This window comes from Vicugna pacos, chromosome 1 (genome assembly GCF_048564905.1).
Source record: "Vicugna pacos chromosome 1, VicPac4, whole genome shotgun sequence".
NCBI classification, from domain to species: domain Eukaryota; kingdom Metazoa; phylum Chordata; class Mammalia; order Artiodactyla; family Camelidae; genus Vicugna; species Vicugna pacos.
In genome coordinates, this window is record NC_132987.1 from 28,739,541 (window position 1) to 28,764,424 (window position 24,884).

The 24,884-nt window shown below is 37.0% G+C and overlaps 1 protein-coding gene across 34 annotated transcripts in view; it reads left to right on the forward strand.

The window, feature by feature from the left end:
- MBNL1 (muscleblind like splicing regulator 1) overlaps window positions 1-24,884 on the forward strand; it is a 190,724-nt gene that overhangs the window by 77,795 nt on the left and 88,045 nt on the right. For 4 of the 34 annotated variants that reach the window (XM_015237991.3, XM_072959320.1, XM_072959340.1 and 1 more), the window contains exon 2: window positions 6,719-6,838. The exons of 26 other annotated variants lie outside the window; for them this stretch is intronic. In XM_015237991.3, coding sequence (XP_015093477.1) covers window positions 6,833-6,838 — 6 coding nt within the window. In that variant the 5' untranslated portion in view covers window positions 6,719-6,832. Of the gene's footprint in view, window positions 1-6,716; window positions 6,839-9,792; window positions 10,358-24,884 lie in introns of those variants that run through there. 4 more of the 34 variants (XM_031679106.2, XM_072959353.1, XM_072959376.1 and 1 more) reach the window with 2 other exon arrangements.

The window sequence follows — 24,884 nt, forward strand, 5'->3', positions numbered from 1 at the left end:
ACTGAGGGTGACATTTTATGCATGTCTTTATTCCCTATAATTAAAATGTGTTTTGTCAGGATTTTTTAAGGTGTTTTTGGATTTTAGAAAACGTACAGTTTCTAAAGTTTTATGAACATCCTCTTGTATGAATAGGCAGTGTAAATAGGAATCATAAGACAGCCTTTTCTCTAAAGGATTCTGTGACTATGAGAGAGTGAATATGGTATAATGTTGAATTCACCCGAAAAAAGTATTATAGAATCTGAGGTTATGATTTATATTGTTTTATTAGACATGTGATATTAATGTAAATTTTAGATTATATGATTTAATTATAGTAATTCTAAAACTCTTCTCAGAAGTTTTCTCTAGAATAGAAACTCCATCCTTTTCCTCATGTTCAGACAGTATGAGATGGCTGTTGTGATTATTTGAGATTAGGGCAGAAAGCAAATTCTTGGCATGTAATTAAAATAATTTCTGCAATTGAAAATCAGAAATATTGAAGTATTGTACATTCTGCCTAGAAGTCTGTGCTAACATGTTTTCTGATGGAGAAGTGCTGGGAAGCAAGAGATTTTTAGAAGGAGTAGTATTAGGTCTGCTTTCCTAGCCCCTTATCAGGGCATTTGACAGGAGTCATCTTTTTGAATTAATTCCTATTTTGTGGTTGGCTTTATTCCTTTGATAACTATGTAAGTTTAAAAAGCTAAAGCTCTAAACTCTAAACATTCTTAGAAACAATGAGCAGTACATACATATAAATTTAAAAATACATGTGCCATGAAAAAAAAAAAGAAATGAACTATCAAGGCATGAAAGATATGGAAGAGACTTAAAAATATATATTACTAAATGAAAGAAGCCAGTCTGAAAAGGCGACAAATTGTACGATTCCAACCAAAGGACATTCTGGAAAAGGCACAGCTACAGAAACAATAAAAAGATCGTGGTTTCCAGGGGTTTGGGGAGAGGGAGGGAAGGAGGAATGAATAGATGGAGCACAAGGGATTTTTAGGGCAGTGAAATTATTCTGTATGATACTACAGTGGTGGCTACATGTCACTATGCATTTGTCAAACCCATAGAATGTGCAACATCAAGAGTGAACCCTAATGTAAACTATGGACTTTGGTTGTTAATAATGTGTCCATGTTGGTTCATCAGTTGTACCAGATATGCCACACTGATGAGGGGTGTTGAGGGTAGGAAAGTATATGTGTGGGTGGGGAGGGCTGTGTGCGAACTCTCTGTATTTTCTGCTCAGTTCTTTTGTGAACCTGAAACTGCTCTAAAAAAAATAAAGACTATTAATAATAATAAAAAAAAGGAAGTAGTATTAAGTCTGCTTTGCTAGCCCATTATCAGGAAATCTGAAAGGAGACAAAAAATAAGCCTTTTAATTGTGGTATCTGGTAACTCGGAGGATTAAGCTGAATTTAACTTTGAAGATCAAAACTGATATTTGTATTATGTCCATTGAAAGAATAGTTGCATTTTTGACTTCAGGAAATAGTTTAATCTGAATAGCACAAAAGTTGACAAAAAGTAAGTTCATCCATAAATACTGACTGTTTCAATCAGTTAAAAATGGAAGGCTAGCATCAAGGATACAGTAGTAAAATCCTGAAAGGAGCTGGTGAAAAGTAAATGTTATGCAACATGAAAAGACTACCAGGGGAGAAATTGACAAGAGTAGAATAACAGGAAGATTAGTCATTTCTGGAAGGAAAAAAAAAAAAGGTGGGGAGCAGGGAAAGAAATGTTTTAAACAGGAAGGTGGAACTGGAAGTGCCAGTACTGAACGACAGACATGAGCTCATTTAGGGTGAAACTGGGCTTTAGAAAAGGAATAATACTGGTCGCATTTAATTATAATGTATATAGTTTATGTTAACCCCCAACAAACACAAAAATGGGGACGTTTTTCTGTTAGGGATTAGAGAACACTGTAGAAAATAAAAGAATGATGTTTACTCCTCAGCTGAACTGACTTGGCTTAGGTCAGACAGTAATGTCAGAGTGCATGAAGAAAATGGATTTCTTTGAAAACAAACGAACATTCTACTATTTTCAAGTGTTGGAGAAAGTAAAAGCATTCTGGACATCTTAAAATATGTACGCTATTTGCTTTGAAAATTATTTTCACTTGCATACTGTCTGACAACTGAAGGAGTAACAATTTCCAAATACACTGAGAATTATTTGTATAAATTCTCAAAAATAAAAGTTACAATTCTCTATGTATCATATAAAATATATATAACAGTCCCTATAACAGAAAACAGGAAAGTTAACACGGGTGTATGTTTGTGTATGTGTGTATGTGTGTGTGTGTTGGTGGAATCTCATTAGTCCCTAGTTTCCACCCAAGATACTAGAGGCATTCATGGAACAGATTTTGCTGGACACGTTGTCCAGCCTCTCTGAGTGTTCTCATCTGTCGAAGGGGAGTAATAACATACCTGCATCAAAGTTGTGTAATGAGGATTAAATGAACTGGTAGACACAGACATGGAAGTAGCTTTTTTTTTTTTTTAATTTACAATCCTGTATCCAGATACTGAACACAGGCTTTTATGATGCATTTCCAGCTAACCAACTAACATGTGGGAAGATGGACAGTTGCAGTAGAAGCTCTTACTGATTGATGCCTTTATACTTAAAATGTTGTATGATAGGTTACATATGTATCCATAATTGGTAAATATAAAACTTAACTTCAGTTGGCCATTCCTTAGTAGCTTCAGTAAATAATAAATTACATAAAATGTATTTTAAAGAAAGAAGTTATCTCTAAGGTTGTATGAGCATGACATCAGAACAAAATCTGCTTATTCTCCTATCGGAAAAAAAATGCTATTATTTAAATGCAGAAAATGGCTTATGTATATAGAAATAAAGATATCAAATTAATCTCATGTAGACCCAAGACTTCTATTATTTTATGCAACTATATGGGACATATTCTGTATCACTGAATTCATAGAAACATAACATGCCATCAGGTAAGCATTTCCTGTTGATGTTATGATAAACGGTAATACGTTCATGGCTCATGTGCACATACTTCCTGAGATAAATTCTAATTCCAGCACAAAATAAGCAGTTTGCATGTACACCGAATACTGCTAAAAAGTTCTCTTTCTTCCTGTCTCTTCTCTTCCTTTCTCTCTCCCCTCTCTCTCCGCCTTACCACCTTTACCCACACAAAGGTAGAAACTCTTACACACACGCACGCATGCACGCACGCACGCACACACCCTGCCTCCCAGGCATAACTGCATAGGAAATGTTTATTTTCCAAACTACAAGAAACAAACCTTATCTCAAACACTGAAAGTCCTTCCTTTTCCTGGTTTGGAAACACTAAGTCATACTTGCAGATTTTCTTTAGCCAGCATTTAAGTTTACTTAAAGCATAAAGTTGTGAGGACAAAATGACTCAGAAATTTGTAATGCACCATTAGACCTTTTCGCTTGTAGGTCACCAGTTCATATCCAGCTGACTTGGTGTTAGTTGAGGATTGTTTACAGTTGGTGTGTGTTCAGTTTCCAGCAGAGGCTGGGAAGCTCACTGCAGCTCCTCCTGTTCTGATCTGTATACGAGTTAGAGTTGGTGCGTATAAATACACTTCTTTGCAGATAAAGCCAAGTTCAAGGAATTGAATAAAACAGTAAATCTAGCAGGAGTTAATGGATAAAAAGCTGTTAATTTATTCACGTACAAACATAGCTTCTATTGATTGATATCTTTCTAAAAGTAAAGTGTGTTAAAATGATCAGAAATATATTTGTATGTTTTTAATTGCAGCAAGAAGTAAGGACTGTCACTAAAAAATAAGTTGAACAGTCAGAATATTTACATTTACAAATATATATATAATTTGAATGATTACGTAAATGAGTTATGATCTTTCTAGTCTAACACTTAGTAGTGCCAAGGTCATAAAATTATTTGTTATGCTCTGTCTTACGTAAACGCCTATGGAGTTACTTTGTTTTTCTCACCTAAAAGATGCCAGGATATAGTTTTGAAAAATTCTTGAGTAACTTTTGTGTTAATTCAGTGTTAACGTTGGAGACTGAGATAAATTTAAATCTTATCAGCCAAAGAGTAAACCTAGCTTATGTGGGTACAGCATGTAATCCCCTACCCAAGGGATTCTGCAGAGAAGGTGTTGTCTAGAAGGAGGGTAAAGTATTGCCATCTTCTTCCTATGGAAACTTGATTGTGACAATAATTGAGTAAATAGACTAATGCGTGAGCTCATGATATGCCACGTGGGCCTGTTAGCCTCTCCCTGCTAAATGCCACCAAGTGGCTGCATTTCTCACAGCTTGTGGCTAAATTCTGACAGAAGGTAGACACCTTTAGTATAGCTGTATTTTCTCCTGAAGTTTTCATGAATTCTTATGGTAATTTATATCAGGTTAAAGCCAAAAAAAAGCTAAAGCTGGCCAGAATTCGTCCAGGGAGTTAGGCTTGCTGCCAAATTAAAGAGCTAGATTGGTCTCAGTATTTTTCATTGGTTTCTCAGACTTTGATTTGGGGCCCTCAGTGCTTGACTGGAGCTGTCTGACATCCCCCAGATGATTCTGTGTCCTCAGGAGCTAATTCAAGGAAGGTCATTTCAGCTGCTGAATATTCAAGGAAGTATCTTGGTCCAAGATTGGTTTCAGCCAGTATCTCAAGGGATGAACCTTGGATTTCTGAAGCTTCCTCTAAGCTCACAGTTTCTGTTCTTGGCTCTGCACATAATTACATTTATTTGCCAATCATGGGAACAAAATATAAATATGACTGTCAGCAGTGGTAATCCCCCAAAACCGAATGCCTGACAGGGTGATGATGATAATGTCGCTGTCCTGTTAGTGCCTCTGAAGATAGGATACACTGGAAAAACGGCGAAAACAGAATTTGCCCTTGACTTTTTAAAAATCCAAGAATCACATAAAACATTTGTTAGTTCCTTAAGTTAGTGAGCAACATTAAGAAAGACAGACATAGAGTTGTGTGTTATCTAAGCTTATGAACTTCTTTATACATACTAAGTTTTTGAAAAAGGCAGGAATAGCAGGTTGTCCTCCTACCAGGGTTTTGGCCAGACCTGACATTTCTTACTCCCTTTCTTTAAGAGTATAACCTGCCATCAGCTTAAGTTTAAGAGGCAGGAGAGGGTAAGCGTAGGCACAAAACCACAGCTTCAGGAGCTGCATTCCCTGGATCCAAAGTTTACGTTTGCTGCTTAGTAGTTGTATGACCTTTGGCAGCTTCCCTAAGATTCGTACCCCACTAAATAGGAACATATTTACCTCATTGGGCTGTTTTGACTCTTGAAGAAATTAATACTTTTAAAGGAACAATGGAATTTTAAGGCACACAGTAAGTAGCTGTACACATATTAGCCGTGTACTGTTTGCAGTAGACAGAGAAATGAAAACCAGAACCAACGCTGCAGTTTCCATGAAACGTGTAAGAGCTCCAGCTCTGAAACTGTGCAGCCTGGGTTCAGCTCAGCTTCGAGCTCTGTAACCTTAAACGCGTGATACAGCTGACTGAGCCTCGGTTCTCTCACTTGCAAAATGGGGCAGAAAGAAAACCTGACCCTCAGTTGCTGTGAAGATTAACTAGCGTAACACACGTAAAGTACTGCGTGCCTGGCACTTCTCAAGGGTGGGATGTGTGGTAGCTATTGTTCTGGTTTTTGCTTTGATGATGAAATGAACACGCAGCGTATTAATACACGAGAAACACTCAGAATCTGTGCATGTAGGGTTTCAGTTTTGCTAATGAGAATTGTTATTTCTACTGTACAGAGGACACATGCTTGGTGTTTATAATTCCTTTCTAATAAGTAATGATATTTACTTATTAGGAAAATAATAATTTTTCACTTACCCTTTGTTGGACTGTTTAGATTTTGTAAAAATCTCTAGTTGTTTTTTGTTGTTTTTGTTTTTTGTCTATAGGATTTGAGCTCTACAGAAGTGAGTTAAGTAAATGCTTTGTTAGTGATGTTACCTAGCTCTGTTGTCCAGCCGTAACCTAGCCACTCATTAAATGAACACTTAATGAAAGAAAAGCAACTCATCAGTAACATCAAAATGAGAATGGAAGAGAGAAGTAAAGAAGACATTGCTGCTTCTGTAAAATAAAGTTCACGAGATCTGGTATTTCCCCATCTGTTGCGAGTGTGGTAAAGATTATGAAAACATTAGCATTTGTAAAAAGTGATTCTATGCCAGGAAGGCAGATAGAATATTATGAAGGAAATGACCAGAATTTCATGATGGCATTTATTTCATCTGGTAACATCCTTTCTTTCATTAACAGGAAATCTTAGGGCAATCTACCTGCTTATTAGGAGGTAGGGTAAATGAAAATTTTAAAAGGATTCTCCAAAGCTTCCTTATGATACAGGAAATCTTTAAGAATGTGTCTTCCATAGAATTAGAAACTTAGAATTTCATAGTAACAGTATATTTATCACCTTGTTTGGGGAGCAGATTTAAGCATGATCACAGGAAAACACCTGTTTCGACACTCTGTGGGGAAGGTGCAAACATACGGCAAACTCTGCCTAGGTGTGGAGTAAACGAGTGCTTTGGCTAGCATCCTGCAAGGAGTTGGGTCTCAATGGTCTGCTCCAGCTTCTGCCGCTGCTGCTGCTGCTAATATTGCTGGGAAGGAAAAGTGGCTGACCTGGCATATCCTTTACTCTCGGTGCTGCAGCAGTCACTCAGGAAATGTTGTTTAAGGGGAACCTTCTGGATCCTTTTCATGGCACCATGGCAAGAAGAAGCCGTAACTTTTCTATTGAAGATAAAGCATGGAGTTGGCTAATGGATGCTGGTGAGTGAATAAGGCAAATGGGGAGCCAGTTTACTGAGATACCTTTTGGGCAGGCCACTCTCAGGGGCAGAGATGGCGTCCATGGGAATATGGTGTTCGATAATCTGAATGCCAGAACGTCGTTTTAGAGAGGAGTCACAGGTTTAACACTAGTGACCTGATCCGGGATCCCGCAGATGTTCCATAAATGTAGCTCATATTTAGTCCCAGCTTTACTACTTGAAGATACTAATCCTGAAGTTTGTTGGATACCCAAGAATATGGAGTACAATTTCCCATGTAATTTCTCAGGCACTGTTTAATCTTCACTCTTGTTTTTCACTTCACCCACAGTGATTAAAAAAAAAAAAAAAGACTTTCTAGTGTACGAAAGCAGGTATTTTTCCTTTCAATTCCAAATCAGCCCTTCCTTTTCTTACCACAATAGAGTTTTAAGTTAAGAGATTATTTAATACACATAATTCTTGCCAGGAAGATTCTTTTCAATTCAAGATAATTATGTAAACAAATTGGAAAGATACTGATTATATTAGTCAGATAGTTACCCAGGATGAATCTTTGGCATTAGCAATAAAGAAACTTCATTGCTGATATATTTATCTACCAATACAAGGTAGTTTCCTTGCACAAGTTTCTTTATTGGTAAAATGAATAATTTGAATGAGCTGTCCCGGGTCTTCTCACTCTAAAATTTCTGTTCCCGAAAGCAGAGACCATTTTTGATAAGCCTGCAGTAAGAATTGAAATACATATATATTTCTCTTCCACCTTATAATTTATAACAGATATGAATATGTGCCAATCAATTGTTTATCTGTGTCTTCTGTTAAAAGATTGGAAGGTACAGAAATACCAAGTTGTCCGTAGAAGTGTAGACCAAATTTTTCTACAATAATTAATTTATGAGTAATAGGGGTTCCATAAGAAAGGTTGATAATGGAGTTTAGGAATTTACAGAACAATAATAAAGGCTCTGACAAGTCATGTAGGAAGACACCTGTTCAATTTTAATTTTTAAAAAACTATTTGACCATGACCCCTCCTCCATGCTTCTTGAGAAGTTCCTTCTCACATGTGGCACCACCATTCAGCCAGTTAATATATATTGAACACATACTATGTTGCCAGGAGGACTAGATGCAGGGATACTGTTGTGAGCACCTTTGTCAAAAATTTCTCCCATTCTGATGCTTAACAACAGGAAAGCACCAGTTTAGATATCTAATTTTATTACTTTAGTAAGATACTTCAGTAGCAATATAATGTTTATTTTTAAAAAACCAGTACTAATTTTTCTATCTTCACTGAGTATAATTCTGACATACCATACAATCTGAAGAACTTTATAATTGAATGGACCTCCACCGTTTCACACTGGCAGCATTTTTTCAGTTCCTTATCTTCTCGTCCACATTTTTTGTTTGTTTTAGTTTTTGTTGTTTAGATTGTTGAAACAGATTTTCATGAGTGGGATTAAGAATATAAGTCAGAAAGGCAAACTGTAGCTGATTTTACATCTTATTTAAAGTCAGACTTAACTACATTAAAAAAAAAAAGTCAGTTTCCATTTGGCTTCTATAGAACATGGTGCTCACTCAGTCTTACTGAAACCGATCATACTGATACGATGATGTTTAAAAAATTAAGTTTTGGTTCAAACCAACATCTACACTTAGGCAGTTTATACAATGCAAGTATTTTTAAAGGGAAATTCAGATTCGTCCTCCTCTTCACTTATAAAACCTCACTTTTCAAATTTAAAATACTGGCTGCCTAGACAGTACTTACTATTTTGTATTTTATTTTATATAAATGTCTGCCCCTTGGTGACTTACTGAGTTTGTCCAAGCAAGAACTACTTCCATTATACATGTTATTAACATAATATGTATGTATATAACGTAAAATAACCACATATATATGAGGTGAAGGATAGAAGTCAGCCCTTCCCAACACAGATTATTTGAGCTATTTGACACTAAGTAAAATAGATTATTACTCTTCTAGTTAATTTGGATTTAAGTACATATATATATATAAATAAATACCTGAAGTCAAGCATTACACATACACAACTGCTATTAGACAGTAGAGTTTCATTTCATTTCATTCTAAAACAAGTATAAAATACTACACATGATTAATTTGCTTCTAGTATTACAAAAGTGACAGTTCCTAAATGAGCATTTTTATTTTGATACACATTAGGGATTATTAAAGTTCTGTCAGAGTTCATATTTAGTCTCTGGCTTGATTTTATGCAGCTCATTAAAGCAAAATTATCTTAGGGTCTGTCTCTTATAGCTGTTTAATGTTTAGTACTCAGTTGGCTCCTCAGGATGTGTTCCCGAGGGCTTGTGAGCTGGTGAAGAGCTGTGAATAGTGGTGAACAAGCTGTAAGCATAACCATGGAAAGGAGTGCAGGATGGAGTCCAGGTTTAGGAGAATCTTAGTGAGTAGCTATCTGACAGGGCATAGAAACCTACTAAGTTAATCCTGTTTTCCTTTCTCTCTCCTCTTTTCTTCTCTTTTCTTTTTTCCATTCCTCCCTTTGCTCATCTCTGAACACACTTTGTCCATTTACTTCTTTTCATATTCTTCTTTTCTTACTGAATTCCTTCAGTCTCTGTCATCTGATCTTAGTAGGAAGTGATGTATTTGATAAAACATTTCTTGTATTTAAAAAGCAATTTTAATTATTTCTTCATTTAAAAATCAGCATAGTTTAACCTTTTCTCTGTCTGTTCATTTTCTCCTCCATAGTGGACAACTTTGCCTTTTAATCTCTGTTGCCTTGTGGATCAGCACCTGTGACTTTTTATATTTGTAAATTTCCTTATCCTAATATAAATGTTATAATGATGAGACTTAGGAATTTTATGCTACTTAATAGATTTTTAACCTCAAATCCAGTAGGCGTACTATAATATGTCTTCCTTTACTTTTCTTTCTAGAACTAGAGCTCCATATGCCCCCTCAACGGTGTTTTTGGCTTTCTTATGGGATGCTAGAATGGCCTATCTCCATGTATTTTGTTGCATTTCGCCATTGCTTCTTGTGTTCTGGCGGGGAATTTTGGTGATTCTTTTCAAGCGCTACCTGAGCTCTGTGCTAGTTGTACCCATTCCCTCGTTCCCTTAGGGTCTTGTGCTCTGTGGTCATGTCTCCACTTCCTCAGCCCTGTCCATTGACAGACCCTTGAGTTCCCTGATGGCTGCCTCTAAACCCTTGTGAGGGCGGGAACATTCCTCCCCCTGCTGCTACGATTGAGCCCTGTGCTGGGTACCACGTTGCCCTCTACACTTGCTTTCAGTTGTTAAGGCTTCCCAAGCTTTGGCTGTGGCTCAGTGATCCTGCTGTCAGAACCCTGAAGCTTTCCTGGCCTCGACACTCAGTGGTAGCAGCAGGTGTTGGGATTTCTCCAAGCCCCTAAGACCCTGGGAGCAAGAGAATGGCCGTTTGACATAGACCTCAGGAGTTTTCAAAGCACCAAGAAACCTCTCCAGAAGATATGTGAAGGTAAGATTCTGATTTCTCTAGGAAGCTGTTCTAGAAGCTAAAAAAGCCTAAAGCCATTAACTGAATGTAGACTCAGTGGCTAGAGTGTCCTTGGGCAGCTGTGATGGTACAGCCAAGCCTGAGCTTTAGATTGAGGAACTGCCTGTTAAAATGCTTCTTTTAGGAATTTGGTGTGCTATTCACATTTCTATTTGATTTTATTTAGATTAACCTTGGCACTGAATAGATTTTTTAAAATATTTTTTCCCACCATTCGAATTGGAATTCGTGAAGCATTTTCTTGCTCTGTGTATCTTGTAAGAAGAATCTTGTTGAGAATTAAAGCAGTTAAAGATAAAAGAAATTACTTAATTTTCCAAATGCCTGTATTTCAATTAATTAAAATTTAGTTAGTTAATTTGGGGGTAATTAGGTTTATTTATTTATTTATTTTTAGTAGAAGTACCGGGGATTGAACCCAGGACCTCATGCATGCTAAGCATGTGCTGTACCACTGGACTATACCTCTCCTGCCAGAATACCTGTATTTTATTTGCCTCTCCATTAATGTTTCCAGCCAGAAACATGAAATGATTTTATGCTCAAATTCTTCAAACCCACATTCCTGAGTCCGTAATTAATTAAGAGGGAGTGGGAAGAGCAGCTCAGATCGCGGCTAAGCTGGGCTACATTGTTGTCCTTTGTCGGAAACTACCGCGTAGCATTCCACATATAGCAGTCTCTTTTTTTAGGGCTTTATTTTCAGGGGTTTTTTTTAAAGGGGATTATTCCTCTGCCCCTATTTCTTGGGGATAAAAATGACTCCATTTGGGTGTAAAATCCCGGATGAAGGATAGATGTGGGGTGTTGGCATGTGTGTGTGTGAGGTGTGGGAGAGAGAAGGCAGGAGCATCTTGGAGTGAACGACACAAATCATCTCTTCAGCCTTATGGCTTTTGCGGCAACTGTTACTTATTTATAACCTTTGTTCCTTACTCTGCCTCCATTCATAGACATGATTCCGTGAAGTGATATTAAGACACCTCTTCTAAAACGAGATCTTTGGCGGCCTTACTATCAATTCAGGTCTTCTTTATTCCTCCTTTGTTTTCTTTTCAGTATGGACTTAATCTCTTAATTGATTCCGTATCGTTGGAGTCAAGGCTGTTAGCTTACAGTCACGTTGGAGCTCTTTCATCTCAATAACCAAAACTGTAACAGGTTTGAAAAATGAAAAAGAAGAATGTCGACTAAGAGCTGTACAAAATGAAAAATAAAATTTATCTTTGATAGTGCTCATTTAGCATACTTATTTTTAAAACTAAAAGATGCTTGACAAAATATTTTATTTGCACTTGAAAATACCCAAGTTTTATTCACTCTAGTCCTCAAAGCATAAGTAAATGGAACGTTTTGCAGTCTTTCTAGCGCACTAAATTGAGTAATTGATTTCATATGTGAAAATAGAAAAGGCAAATTTTAATGCCTTGATTATTAACATTTATAACTAGTTTACAATTTTAAAAGTTGTATGGCACAGTCTCAAGCTAGGAGTTTGCATTATTCTCAAGTTGGCTTGTAGACTGCATTTTCTCTTTAATTTTTAGCTAGCGTTCTCATATTCCCCAGGGATAAGAAATGAAATAGAATATACATGTTTATATATAATATTTTTAAATGATTTAAATCAATATTAAGATAGAGTGATAGACTAAACTTACTATGGACATTTATAAATTTATCTTACACTCTAAAATTACTTTAAAAATATTTGTCAAGGAATATAATGAATTAGTGGGTTTTGTTGAATATAATGTCTTATGGGCAAAGTAACTTCATGTTAAGCAGAACAGTACAGTAATATTTAGAGTTCAGTGATTTTGTTTGTTTTAGGGTGTACAGAAGAGGTACACGATATCATAAAATAGTGCTACCATAAAGATCTTAGCAACTAGCTGAATAGAATAAATAACAAATAATATTAAATAATGAGTAAATAGTAGAATGACTTTTTCACAGAAGAGGAAACAGGAGACCTTATCGATAAGTCACAATTTCTTAAGCCCAGAACCAAGACTAGAATCCAAGTCACTGAATTCTAACCCAGTGTACTTATTTATCTCCATGTGCTGCTGTTTATTAAAGTTGCAGTACATACGAGAGCTGTTCAGACTAGGGGGCTATGAGCAGAATACTTGTAATAGACATTGGAAAGTGTCAAATGTAAGCCTTTTATGATATATTTCCTTTGTTATACCAAATAAATCACAGTTCCCAGCCTCATTAGACATCCCCATGTAGGAAGAAAGAAAAAGGCAGAGCTGCACTTGGCTGGAGCAACTCAAAGAGAGGACAGGTCTAGGGGTGATCCCAGATGCTGACCTTTTTGCTCCTTTAGGAGAGTGTTACACTTCAAAAATAAAACATTCCTGTACGTTATTCATTTTGTTGTATGGAAATTAAAGCTTGCTGAATTAGAATTATTCAAAATTAAGATGATCTCTCTCGTTAATTGTAATCTATTGATTACCTGCTACCTCCAGTGCCATTACAAATAATTATCTCATTTATTCTTCTCAAAAACAGCTGGAGGTATGTAGTGTTATTATTTTACCTTTACAAATGAGGAGACTGAGGCCAAAAGAAGTGGAATCACCTGCCCAAGGTATCACAGCTGGACCCAAAGATTCCAACCCAGGATATACGGCCCCAGTGTTTGTACACAGAGTTCCTGCTATTTCTAAGTTCTGGCAGCAAATGCTAGTTCCCAAACTGAGTCCTACCCCTTTATATAACCTGGTGTCATCAAGGTGCTCCCACCTAAACCTCCTCCCAACTCGGTCTGGGCCGTCCATCACTGGCTCTCTGACCTTGGAAAGGTTACCTACTACGCTCTCACAGTTATTGTCCCACTCACTGTGAAAGAGGAGTAATAGTATCTCCTTGTCTTCTTATGAAGATGTAATTTAATTTGATTTAATGAGACCAGGTGTGCCAAGCCCTTAGCAGTGGCTAGCGTACAGAAAACAGCCAGTAAATTGTTGATGTGGCTATTATGTAAGTTTCTCAAAGTCACACAGGTAGGAAGTGACTGAGTCAGAATTCAGACCCAAGTCTGTCTGATTGGAACGCTAAACAAAACAAGAGCACGTACACGCATACATGCTTTCCACAAAGCAGCAGCAGCAGCAACAGGAACCACAAAGTAAAAACTCCGACTTTCTCTGAATTCTGACACTGCCTCTTATCACTAACTGTATCTTTTATGATGAATAAATCATGATGTCATGTATGCTGACAGCAAAAGTAGCATACTTTAGTACTCCAGGGAAAGCTCTAGTAGTAAGGCTTCCAAAAATTGGAATTCTAGCTCCACTGCTTGCAAACTGACCTTAGGTACGTTACATTAACGCCTCTGCAGTTCTTTATCTATGTAGGAAGCTGATAATAGTACCTGAGATACTGGGTTATTATGGGCAGTAAATGGTATACATTAACAAGCTCCTCCAATAAATGGCTTTTAACAATTGATTGAGTTGTACACATTTCTTTTAAAATATAGTATGTTCACAGAATGAAATTCATGGTCTGTGACCGTCAGAAACCTGTAGAGTTTTAGAGATGGATAGGATCTTGGTGATTAGGTGGTCTTCTGTTCTCAGAATCTATGTGCTTTCCCTGTCAAAGCCATTTTACCTCAGTGACAGGCCAGTGGAGGAAGGGGGAAAAATTAATCAAAGATCAGAACTGACCCAAGTATAGGGTGGTTTTACCATCGGGAAGTTGGTTGAACTGTTCTTACTTGGGCTACGCCAGTGACTGGCATCATGGTGACCGGTTGGTGGGAACAGCCCTGGCAGATGGTGGGTAGTGTTACCATTCTTGTATTCTTTCTCTTTTGAAGCAGGTTCAAACCAGAAGCTGAGGCTTACATCTTGGAGACAGAGAGTTAACTGGGGCTGAGTTGAGTGTCAGAGGTTAGCCTGGAACACCAGCCAGAGCAGGGACTCCTTGAATTCTTCCTGCTTAAGCGTCTAGCTTCCTTTACTAGATTCTCAACTCCTTTAGGTCAGGTTGTTTATTGTATTTATTTGCAGTGCCTCACACAGGGTCTTGAAAATAGTGGATACTCAATGCATGTTTGATAATTAAAGATAAGAATATAAGTTCTGGAAATGGGACAGAAGAGCTCATCTAAGGATATCATGGCCTCCAAAGGGACTGGAAAGCCAGGTTGCAGTGCAGGGAGCGTGGGTTGCCCTGGGGCTCCCTCAGGGACAGAGAGAAGGGGTAAAACAGATCCTCGGAGTGGCCAGGAAGCTAAACGTGTATAATCTTTGTGATGACTGGTTTAGGGAACCTTGCAGAATTGAACAGGGTCAATGTAGCCTGATTAATGAATGTAAGAATAAAGTATTCTAACTGGTTTATAACACTTCAAGCAGAGGACATATTCAGAGAATTAAAAGCTATTGGAATTGATTTACATTCATTTTTCATACAGTTAAAGATGATATTTCTGGCATTAAAAACTCAGTTTTGGTGCCAGAGACTTGAAAAATATAACTATAAATATTTCATTAATGTATATACCTTTATATAAAGAAGTTATCAAAATATGCTTTTAAATATATTGTGACAGTGTAATTTGTAATATATGAATAAAATGAAGAGCTTATGCAGATGACATAGGAAGTCAGAGTATAATTCTAAAAGCTGAAATATTTGTGGGGAATGATTGGTAAAACTGGGTTTTTTTCTGATTGTAAATTTTACTTCTCTTTTGATGTGAGTTCTCCAGAATAATGGGATTGAAAGCATCTTTCAATCAAAGTCTGTTAATTAAAAACATAAAACATATTAAAAAGAAAATTAATTCTGTTTAGTGTTAAACCTAACAATTTATGTTGATACTTAAGTTTCCATAAAGGTGTTTTTGCATAAACCAAACAGGTGTGCCCATTCTTTGGCCTGGTATGTGTAGACCAGACACATCAGCTTCCTGCATTCACACCTGGGGGAGCGTGTGCTGGCACCTACCTGAAGGATGGTTGTTTAGAAAACTTCAGCTGAGAGTAAAGTCAAACCAAATGTTTCCATGAACATTTGTGTCTCCTTAACTTGAAAAAAACCATATGTCACAATAGAGTTTCTATAATATTAAGATGGTGTGGAACTTTGCAGGGTATCTCAAGAACAAGCTCTTAAATCAGGGGCTAAGTTATTATACATTTTTAAAAATTTCTTTGAGAAACACACATTGATGTGAAAATACACAAAAAATTGAGTCTGGACATGCAAACATCATCACTAACACAGATACCTTATGTTGTAGAAAGTAGGGTCCTTCCGTGCTTTTATTTTCAAATGTGCCCTCTCCCTTGTGCTCTCCCTCTCTTCCCAGTCTCTCTGTGTGTACACAGACGTGCGTAGAGATGGCAGCACACACACACACACACACACGCTTTCGCTTATAACAGAAAAGGTTTACACTAGAACAGAAATTACAAGATGTTAACTCTCTATAATTCTCTGCAATTATTTTCTTTCATGGCTGTGCATCCCTGAATTATACGTGGGTCTAGCATGCTATTTGCGTGAGGAAGCACCCTGGCAGTATTTTTTTTCCTGTTTCTCATTTTCTAATGGCTGCTTTTAGTTTATTTTGGCAACTCATCATGTGAGTTTTAATTAGGTAGTGAGTTTGAGGTATTGTTGAAGCCATATGTAATAACTAATGAAAGTTAAACTCATCATAAAGTCCCTTATACAGGAAACAACTTGGGTATCTGGGTACCAGTTTTCTCCTCCCAGCCTTTGCCCCAGATGTGTTCTTGGCAATTTAATCTGTTCTGTTTTACCCTTTTAATAACGTGAGAGGCAGTGGTACAAATACAATTAATGGGATCTCTTTCTGAGGAGAATTTTGTCGTCAGAAATAAAAAAGTGTCAACACTAAGAGAGAACATGTAAATAAAGTGAGCGGTGCTTGGTAATCGTCACCAGTCATCACTCTTGATTTCCTGTCTGCCAGTTGGCCTTTGCTGTGTGAATTTTTAAAAGAATCTTGTAATTGAAAGAAAGGAAAAGAAATTTGCTGCATGGAACAAGCCAAACACGTATTTTAAAAACAGTTTTTATTTATTTAGGTGGATGGTTGTGTAGTTAAAACACTATGCATGTACGTATGTATGTATATGTGTGTATAATATGTTGGACATAATTTGCAGAAATCCTCGCATTGTTTCTGAGTAGAATTGTAAATATGCTGGCATAGCTTGGCGGTTAAGAGCGTTGGCTCTGGAGACAGATAACAGGGGCTCAAACCCCAGCTCCACCACTAACTTAACTACATGTGTTTCCTTGGATAACTTATTGGACTTCTCTGAACTTCAGATATCTAATCTTTTCCATTGGAGATAATAATAGAGCTATAAGGTTATTTTGAAAATTAAACAAGTTAATAAACTTAAACCACTTAGAACAGTGCCTGGCATACGCTAGGTACTCAATAGCTGTTGTTATTATTATTCTTTTTGTTTTGTGACTTGTTTCTAACAGAAGTGGTTATTTAGCCTGCTGTTTTACGAGATAGGGCTGATGGAAACTGACAGTGTGAGAAAAAGGTAAAACAAAGTCAGTAGGAGAGTTTCCTGGCCAAGAGGTCAACTGCCAGAGGCCAAATTCATGTGGGAGGAGGGGTACCAAATTTACAAAAGCTCATGAATGACTGAGGAGAGGGAGCTGCACTTAAGGAAAACTAATCTGAAGTTGGGTGGTTGGAAAACTTAAGAGAATTGTTCTCAAATGTATCCGCATCAGCTCTGCATTTCAGTGTCTTACAGCCAGAAATTTTTTTTAGCAGTAGTGATTTAAACCATTGTTTCCTTATTTTTAAAAAATTCATTTCACATAAATAGGCTAGATTTTTTTTTTAAGTTTCTTTATTTTCCTTCCTTCTTGATTTTCTCCATATTGTTCCATCACTTTTCCAAGAAGAGTTTTTTTTTACAGGGATTAATGCAAGAGATTGTTTTATGGAATAAACCTGATGACCCTCAGAATGATGCTGATAGATTTTCCTGGGGTAATTCCCATTTCAGTTTTCCTACTAGACTTTGTATTCCTGTTCTGAAGTTAGGAAAATACAGTGCTGCAGTTTGGCGTTACAAGTTTGCCTAGGCTATTGAAAGCCACTTGTGTCCATCTACAACACAAAGTGAAGATTGCCCTAGAGGAAAGTACAGAGGACCTCCAATTAAAGACATTAAAATAACAAAAGTTTTAGAAACTGTTTTAGTGATTCCTCACCCGGGTTAGAAACTTCTCAGGACCTAATTCTCACAAAGGTTGTGGTGACAGAGACTCTGTCTTGGGCCCCACACCAAATCCCTAAACAAAATCACCTTAATTTTAGAAAATAAGTGACCTATACTGTGTTTTCAAAGTCCACGGTTGAGAGATTGAGCTGGTACTTTCTGTGATGTAATTACAGTTCGGGAACTGTGTTGACACATTTGTAAACATTTAATGAACCCTCGCATAACAAAAGAATACCTAACTGTACTGCATTAAGATTGCTTCATAGAAATAGACCCCTTTAACAAGGACATCTCTGCTCAGAGGAAAGTTTGACTTCAGGATCATTTAGAACCAAAATTATTTTATAATACCTTTATGGGGATGAACATACTGAAAAATAAAAATTCATCATTTAAAAAATACTAATTCAGTTGACACTTTAAATAACAGGACCTCAAATTGAGTTAAAATTATCCTTTAATTATCTTTTGTTATAAATTTCCATTCCAAAGATATTTTAAATGTAAATTTCACGTGTAAGTCTTCAAATAGACCGTTTTCTCCCTGTAACTCAAATATACCAGTTCTTAAGGAGTCAGGTCAGTTTCTACTTCAGAGTTTGTACGTTTTTGGAATTTTTAATGGAAGTCAGGAGCTTTACAACAAAGATGACGACAAATCATGTAAGACTGAAGACAAAACACTGGACTCTGACTCAGTTTCTTCGTTCCTCATGACAGGTCCCCATTTAATCCCCCCTTTACCTTGTGTGTATCATGTGTCCTTGGAAGCATACCCACCACGTTGCCTCCTGGACCAATGAGCTCTGATGGGGTAACGCATAGCACAGCACCTTTTGTCAGCTTGCCTTCATCTTGTTTGGGAAATAATTCATGTATCTGAAAAGCAGTATAGATGCAAGTTTAAAAGTATGCTGTGAGTAGTAAAGCTTTTCCTGAATCTTGCCCACAAATGACACACTTGTATATTGCTCTCAGGAACACTAGAATTGGGAGTATAATTATTGTTTGTATAATATAATTGGTAGTACAGATTTTAATCTATTTAGAAGAATTGTGGGGTGGGAGGAAAAAGTCCAATCTTGTCTTTTCCTTCAAGCTAAGACATATATTGGAAAAGTCAAGATCATTGTTAAAATTTCTTCTATAGTTCTGAGACTTATTACTGTTGTCCAAAATAACTTTACAAAAGAGAAAGTGAATAAAATAGTAAGAAAGATAAGGTACAGAAAACAAACATCTGCCCTTAAGGAGAAAATATATTTTTAACAAACACTGGAGAATACAGAATTTGCTGTATCAACAAAATACATTATTTACTCAAATAGCTGGATAAAGCCAATGTGTATTAATTGAATAAATGAGTGTGTTGGTGAAAATAAAAGAGTGAATGGATGGATGAATGGCTAAACTTAGTGATAGCACCTTCTTCTTCCTGTTTATTATTTTTAGAAAACAGTACTTATTTTAAGTCCCTACAAAGAATTCATTGAAAGAAATTGGGTGAAATTCCTCATTTTCTTTTGTGGTGGCAGCCAGTTGTTACAGTACAATTGAGAACATTTTAGATTATAAGATATTGATTATGCAGGTTGAATTACCATACCTGCATTTAAAGAGCTTTTGAGCATGAGTAGAGGGGAAAACACAGATAAGCAAAAAGGTAGTTCATACTATTCTAAAAATTAACACTTGCCCATGTAATTATATCCTAAATAAGATAAATAAAAGTGGATTAAGGAAATTACAGTGGTTTAGAAGAACTGAGTGTGTTTTCTATCTCTCTTTTTATTTGGTTTTGATAGTAATTGTGATAAAGGCACATCGTGCACTGTGTATTTTTTTTTAATGCACTGTGTGTTTTTAAACATTTAGCCAGCAACAGTTAACACCCAAAAGTATAAAGGATGAAAAAGAAAGCAATGGACTTGATACTATCATGGCAGGTTTTTAACTGCCGGAGGAAAAGACTGGGGAAACAGGATAAATATCAGTATGAAGTTAAGGCCTTCTGCAGGTCTTGGAGCATTATGGGGAACATAGCAAACCTTCCTGCAGCCTGGGGACAGAAAGAGTGATTGCAGAAGAAAACTGAGGTGGGAATTTGAAGAGAGGAAGAGAAGCAAACACATCAGCGTAAATACAGGCTTCCATGCCCTCCCCCGGGGCTCATTCCCCAGGAATGTGTCCCTCGCGCTAAACAGAGTACTTAGGTAAACACACTGTAGACATTTGAAAATACTGAAATAACACTTCTTCATAGGTTACTATGTAATTATTTCTAGCTGTCACATTTATTTATCTTAGTACCAATGTAAAGAGCTAGTTTTTGACTTGTGTTACCTACAGTGTCTTGTTTCATCATTTGAAAAAGTACATAAACAACATTTAAGAAAAATGCAAGCATCAGTGGCTTTGTTCAGTGAATAGAACAACTGGAAACTTATTTCTTATTATTTTGTAAGTTAGTAGCAATGTAACATGATATCCATGGCATATTGAAAAATGAAAAAAAAAGAATGGAAACTTGGACTTCTGAATGAACAGCTTATCAAAACACTAGCTTTTGATTTAATCTGAGCTTTACTGGAGAAAGTTTATGCTGTTTGTACAAAGCCTAGAGGAAATCACTGAACCAGAAAAGCTGAATATCATTTCTGACTAATCTCTTAGTCACCCTAATAATAAGAAATTATTCAGTTCCTATTTTTCATAGTAGTCCATCTTGAACAATAAAATCACATAGCCTACTCAGAGATATTTCAGGAAAATTGATGTGGTATTTTGAAAAAGATGTACTTAAAAAAGGGGGCACAGTAAATATTTTGCATTTACACTGCTGTTTATCACTTACTTCTCATCGTGTATCTAAGAAAGTCAGCTGAAAACGACTTTGAAGTTTCTAGTTTGGATGATTAGGGATGAGACACTGCCTATGACAAGATAAAAAGTACATGTGTTAGAATTGATGTGTTCTTTTTACTTTTAGAGAGAATAAGCAGGGAGCTAATAACCGATCTGGTTGGGGCTGGTTGAATTTACAGGAAAAGTATCAGAAAGTCATTCATGTGGATCGTGCTGTTACAGGAGAGCGCTATGTTATATTCAGAGAGAACGAAGGGTAAGAAGGAGGGGTGCGGAGACAGATCTTCTGTGTCTCTCTACAATCATCAGGCAGAAGGGAGAAAAATCCAAGACAGTGACAGAGACCAAGCAGATTAATAAATTGTGGGAAATGGAGGATGGTGCATTATCAAGAAAGGCCAAAGAGAAAAGAAGGAAGTAGTTAATGGTGCTAGATGCTGCAGAGAGAACAAGAAATGAGAAAAAACACTGATTCGGGCAGTTAAAAGGACATCAGTAACCTTTGAGGAAGCAGTTTTGAGTAGAATTGGGAGGGAGAAGGTTGACTCCTCATTGCAAACCAGATTTCAAGTAGATGAGTCACTAGTGAGCTGGAAGGTATGTATGAGAACTCAACAAGTTGAGACAGCTCTATAAAGAAATTCAGTGATAAAATGAAGAGAAGTGGGTGTCAGCTGGTGAGTTCTGAGAAGATTGTTGTAGAAGAATGGAGGTTGTTCCTCCAATGGATGTATGTTTTTGGGTTTTTTTTCCCACCAAAAGAAGGTACAGGAGTCAGTGGAGAGGAAAAGAATGAATATTCACTGAAATAAAGATAATGGAGGAGGGGCGAGACATTGAGAAGGGATCAAAAAAATGGGTAAGAGGTTAACCTTAGAAAAGAAGGTGAACGAAACACTTCCGAGTTCAGACAGTCAGACCGAAGGAGGAGGTGCTCAGCCCGGGAGACTCGTTGCTTAACATCACCTCTGTACCTTCAGTTCCACCTTGTTTGTTGTCTGGGTGGCTCACTGCCTTGTTCGCACTCACAATTCTGTATTGCTTTTTAACTCCTTTAGTTTATCTCTGCCTGCCGTACAGCCCCACCTTGACTATAAATTTTGTGAGGGCGTAATCATGTCTATATTGTTTAATAACCACATATACATTGCTTAATAAGCTCTGTTTTCGTGTGATCCCTAATGTATTTCAGTAATCCCGAAAGCCAGTGCTACCAGGGGAAAGGTTTTGCAGCCTGGCTTGTCAAACATAGTACAAGGTTGAAGGCTAATTAGCGATCTATGTGAACCTCAAAAGTTGTTTCTAAAACAAATCCTCAGTTTCAAAGGAACGAGACAGGTTATTATATGAAACTTTTTTTTCCTCTTGGTTAAGAAAGTTACAACATAACAAAATGTAACTTAGAGGTCAGAAATGGATACCTCCAAAGCCAGATAAAAATTTTAACCATAATTCATTGTAGAAAGTGGAAACATTTGACTGAAAAAGAAAATAATTATGGAAAGACAAAAAATTGCGAAGTAAATGGTTGCTAAATGCTGTGGTTTAAACCTCTGTTTATATCAACCAGAAGAGATTGGGTTATGCCCTTAACTTTGGTCTGATCCACACTCTAGACACAAATCCCTTGATTAGAATAGTTGAATTATGCCTTATGATTCCTCCTTAGCAAAAATAAGTCTAAGCAAAAGTTAAAAATGTAAAGTTGTTTTTGCCTCCCGATTAGAAAATGTATAGTAAATATGTTTCTGTTTGTCTATACTGTCTTACTGTTTGTTATGATTGCTAGGAATCCACTTTCTTTAGTTTTTACATAAATTTTCAATGATCCATTTTTTTAAATAGAGCTCCATAGACACAAAGATTATGAATTGCCTACTATTTCCATGGTTTTAGGCTCTGTATTATACTGAAAGTGAAGTATGATGTCTATTTAAATGTCTAACTTATGTACAGCTGTAAAGTTTATAATGTAAGCCACTTGATTTTATTCCTCCTGAAAATGTTTGGTTTTATTTCTCTTCAAAATAAGTAGTGAAGGAGAAATTGGAGAGTGAGACAGTATAACTAAATGAGCAAGATGTGACCGGAGACAGCTTCCTTATATTCATGCTTTCATGTTTTTATTGTTATTACCCCAAATCATTCAAAGCAGTAATTGATCATGACTGTTGTGCAGTTGCACAGACATCTTATTTTGTCCTGGAAGCACCCAGGAGAGCATGAGGAGGTCCTTTAATACACTGGAATTTTAAATGGAAGCACAGTTTTGCTCTGTCCAGCTCTCTAGGACCACATTAAACTACTCTCCAGCCTAGACTCTCCAGCTGCCCTGGAGTTTTTTAACATACATCTAGCTGTCCCACATTCATGCCTTCTCATGATTCTGTTTTCTCATTAAAAAAAACCTTCCCACTCTTGTTTTCTTAATTAATGACTAGTCATCCTTCGCTCTAGAATAATACCGGTGGCAGTTCCTCTGGGGAGCTCCCTTGGTCTTTCCGTCCCCCCAGGCTGTGGCCGATGTCCCCACAGCACTCTTGTTCCTCTTGTGATGGGTTACTGATCTGGGTCCTCTGGGACGCAGCAGAGACTGGCTCTTAGCTCTGTATCTGCTGTGGCCAGCATCCCTGTGTAAATGCTCATTTAGTGTTGTCTGAATGACCACACACAAAGAGCTGTTTTGTTTTGGACCTTAAGCTACGTTTTATCCCTATTTGTTGCAGAGGGGACAGTGCATGAATATAAGCTTTTTGGATTATGCAGTATGTTATTAAATAAACTAGTTTAGAAATCTAGTTCGTAATGAATAGTTTACAAAAGTATGGAGGGAGCACTGCAGTAAACGCTCCCTCTTTTTAAAATTAATGCATAAACAGATTTAAACGTTTCTGATAGACTTTTTTTATCTTAATAATTTGAGGATGTGAGGATAGGCTGTGATTCTTAACAACAACAAAACCACCCCAGTTTCAGTGGCTTATCCCAGCAAAGATTTCTTTCTTGCTCTGTAAAGTCACTGTGCAGCCCTTCTTCCAGTGACTCAGGGATCTAGGTTTGCTCCAGTTTCCCATCATGTGGCTTCTGAGGGAGCTGAAGCGATGACAGAGAGACATGGCGGAAGAACACTGGCTTCTGAACATCTCTTTTAAAAAGTTAAACCCTGTTTTTGCTCAGGGTCCCTTGGCCAGAATTAATTATATGGCACAACTTAATTGCAGTAGAGGCTAGAAAACGGTAGCCTTTTGGGGTACTTGGAGAAGACAGTGCCTAGAAGTTGGCCAAGCCATTCTGTATTTTGCTGCATCTTTTATGTTCCTATTTTGGGGGCATGATGGGATGGATAGATGGGTGAAAGACAGATGCCCTTGGGTGAATTCAAATGTAAAACACTAATTGCACAGCTGTTTATTGAGTCCTTGTTACGTCTCCTGTGTATTAATTCCTAAGGAAAAGTCTGTCCCAGTAGACCCTCATCTTGTTGGCTTGTGGTCAGATTTGGAGAATCTAATCAGAGTTGTGAAACAAAGCACATCAGTACTTCACCCTAAAATCTGGCAGGCAAACTCAGGGGCTCATGGAATCCCTGCAGCCCACGTCATCACTCTCGCAGTGGGAAGAGTGCCTGGCCAGTGCTATGCAGATGGGTGAAGCATTGTAGAAGGTAGGAATTGAATGTGAACATAACTTTTACCTGCCTTAGGTGAAATTAAATTAAAACTTAGTCCCTCAAGTTGAACGGAAGAGATAATTTGGTTGCTACCTAGATACAGATTTGTTCAAGGAGAGAGATGAAAAAATAGACGAAATTATTGATAAAAACATAATTAACAGTCAGGAAGCTGATCGAGAAATGCAAATTGCTCTTATTCACGGTCTCTCTTCCCAGTTTGTACTATACGAGGCTTTAATGAAAAAACGGATTAAAATTTTCAGGCTTTCATGATTGCATTACAGAGAAGTCAGTGCTTTGTGATTTAAAATACATACTTGAGTTTGAGGATCATACAGATTAATGAAAAGACTGTTAGAGATTTCCATAGCTTAGTTCTCTACTCAAGGCCCTTCATTCTTTAAAATTATAAAGCAGATCTCTTAAATTGGAGTTTTATATTCTCAATTGCTTCATTCTCACTTACCGTATGAAAAATAAATGCCCCAAAGTCCTTCATTTATAGAGTGAAGCAGGGCACATGTTTACTGTGTAAGAGAAGAGAGTGTCAAATTGACATGTATTTAATCATGGTTTTAGAATTATTTCTTTTGAGAAATAAGTACTTGTTGTTTGTGCCCATTTTACAGGTAAAGACATTGAGGTTCAGAGTGTTTAAATGATTCTCTCCGAGTCTTTGCTTCTGTGG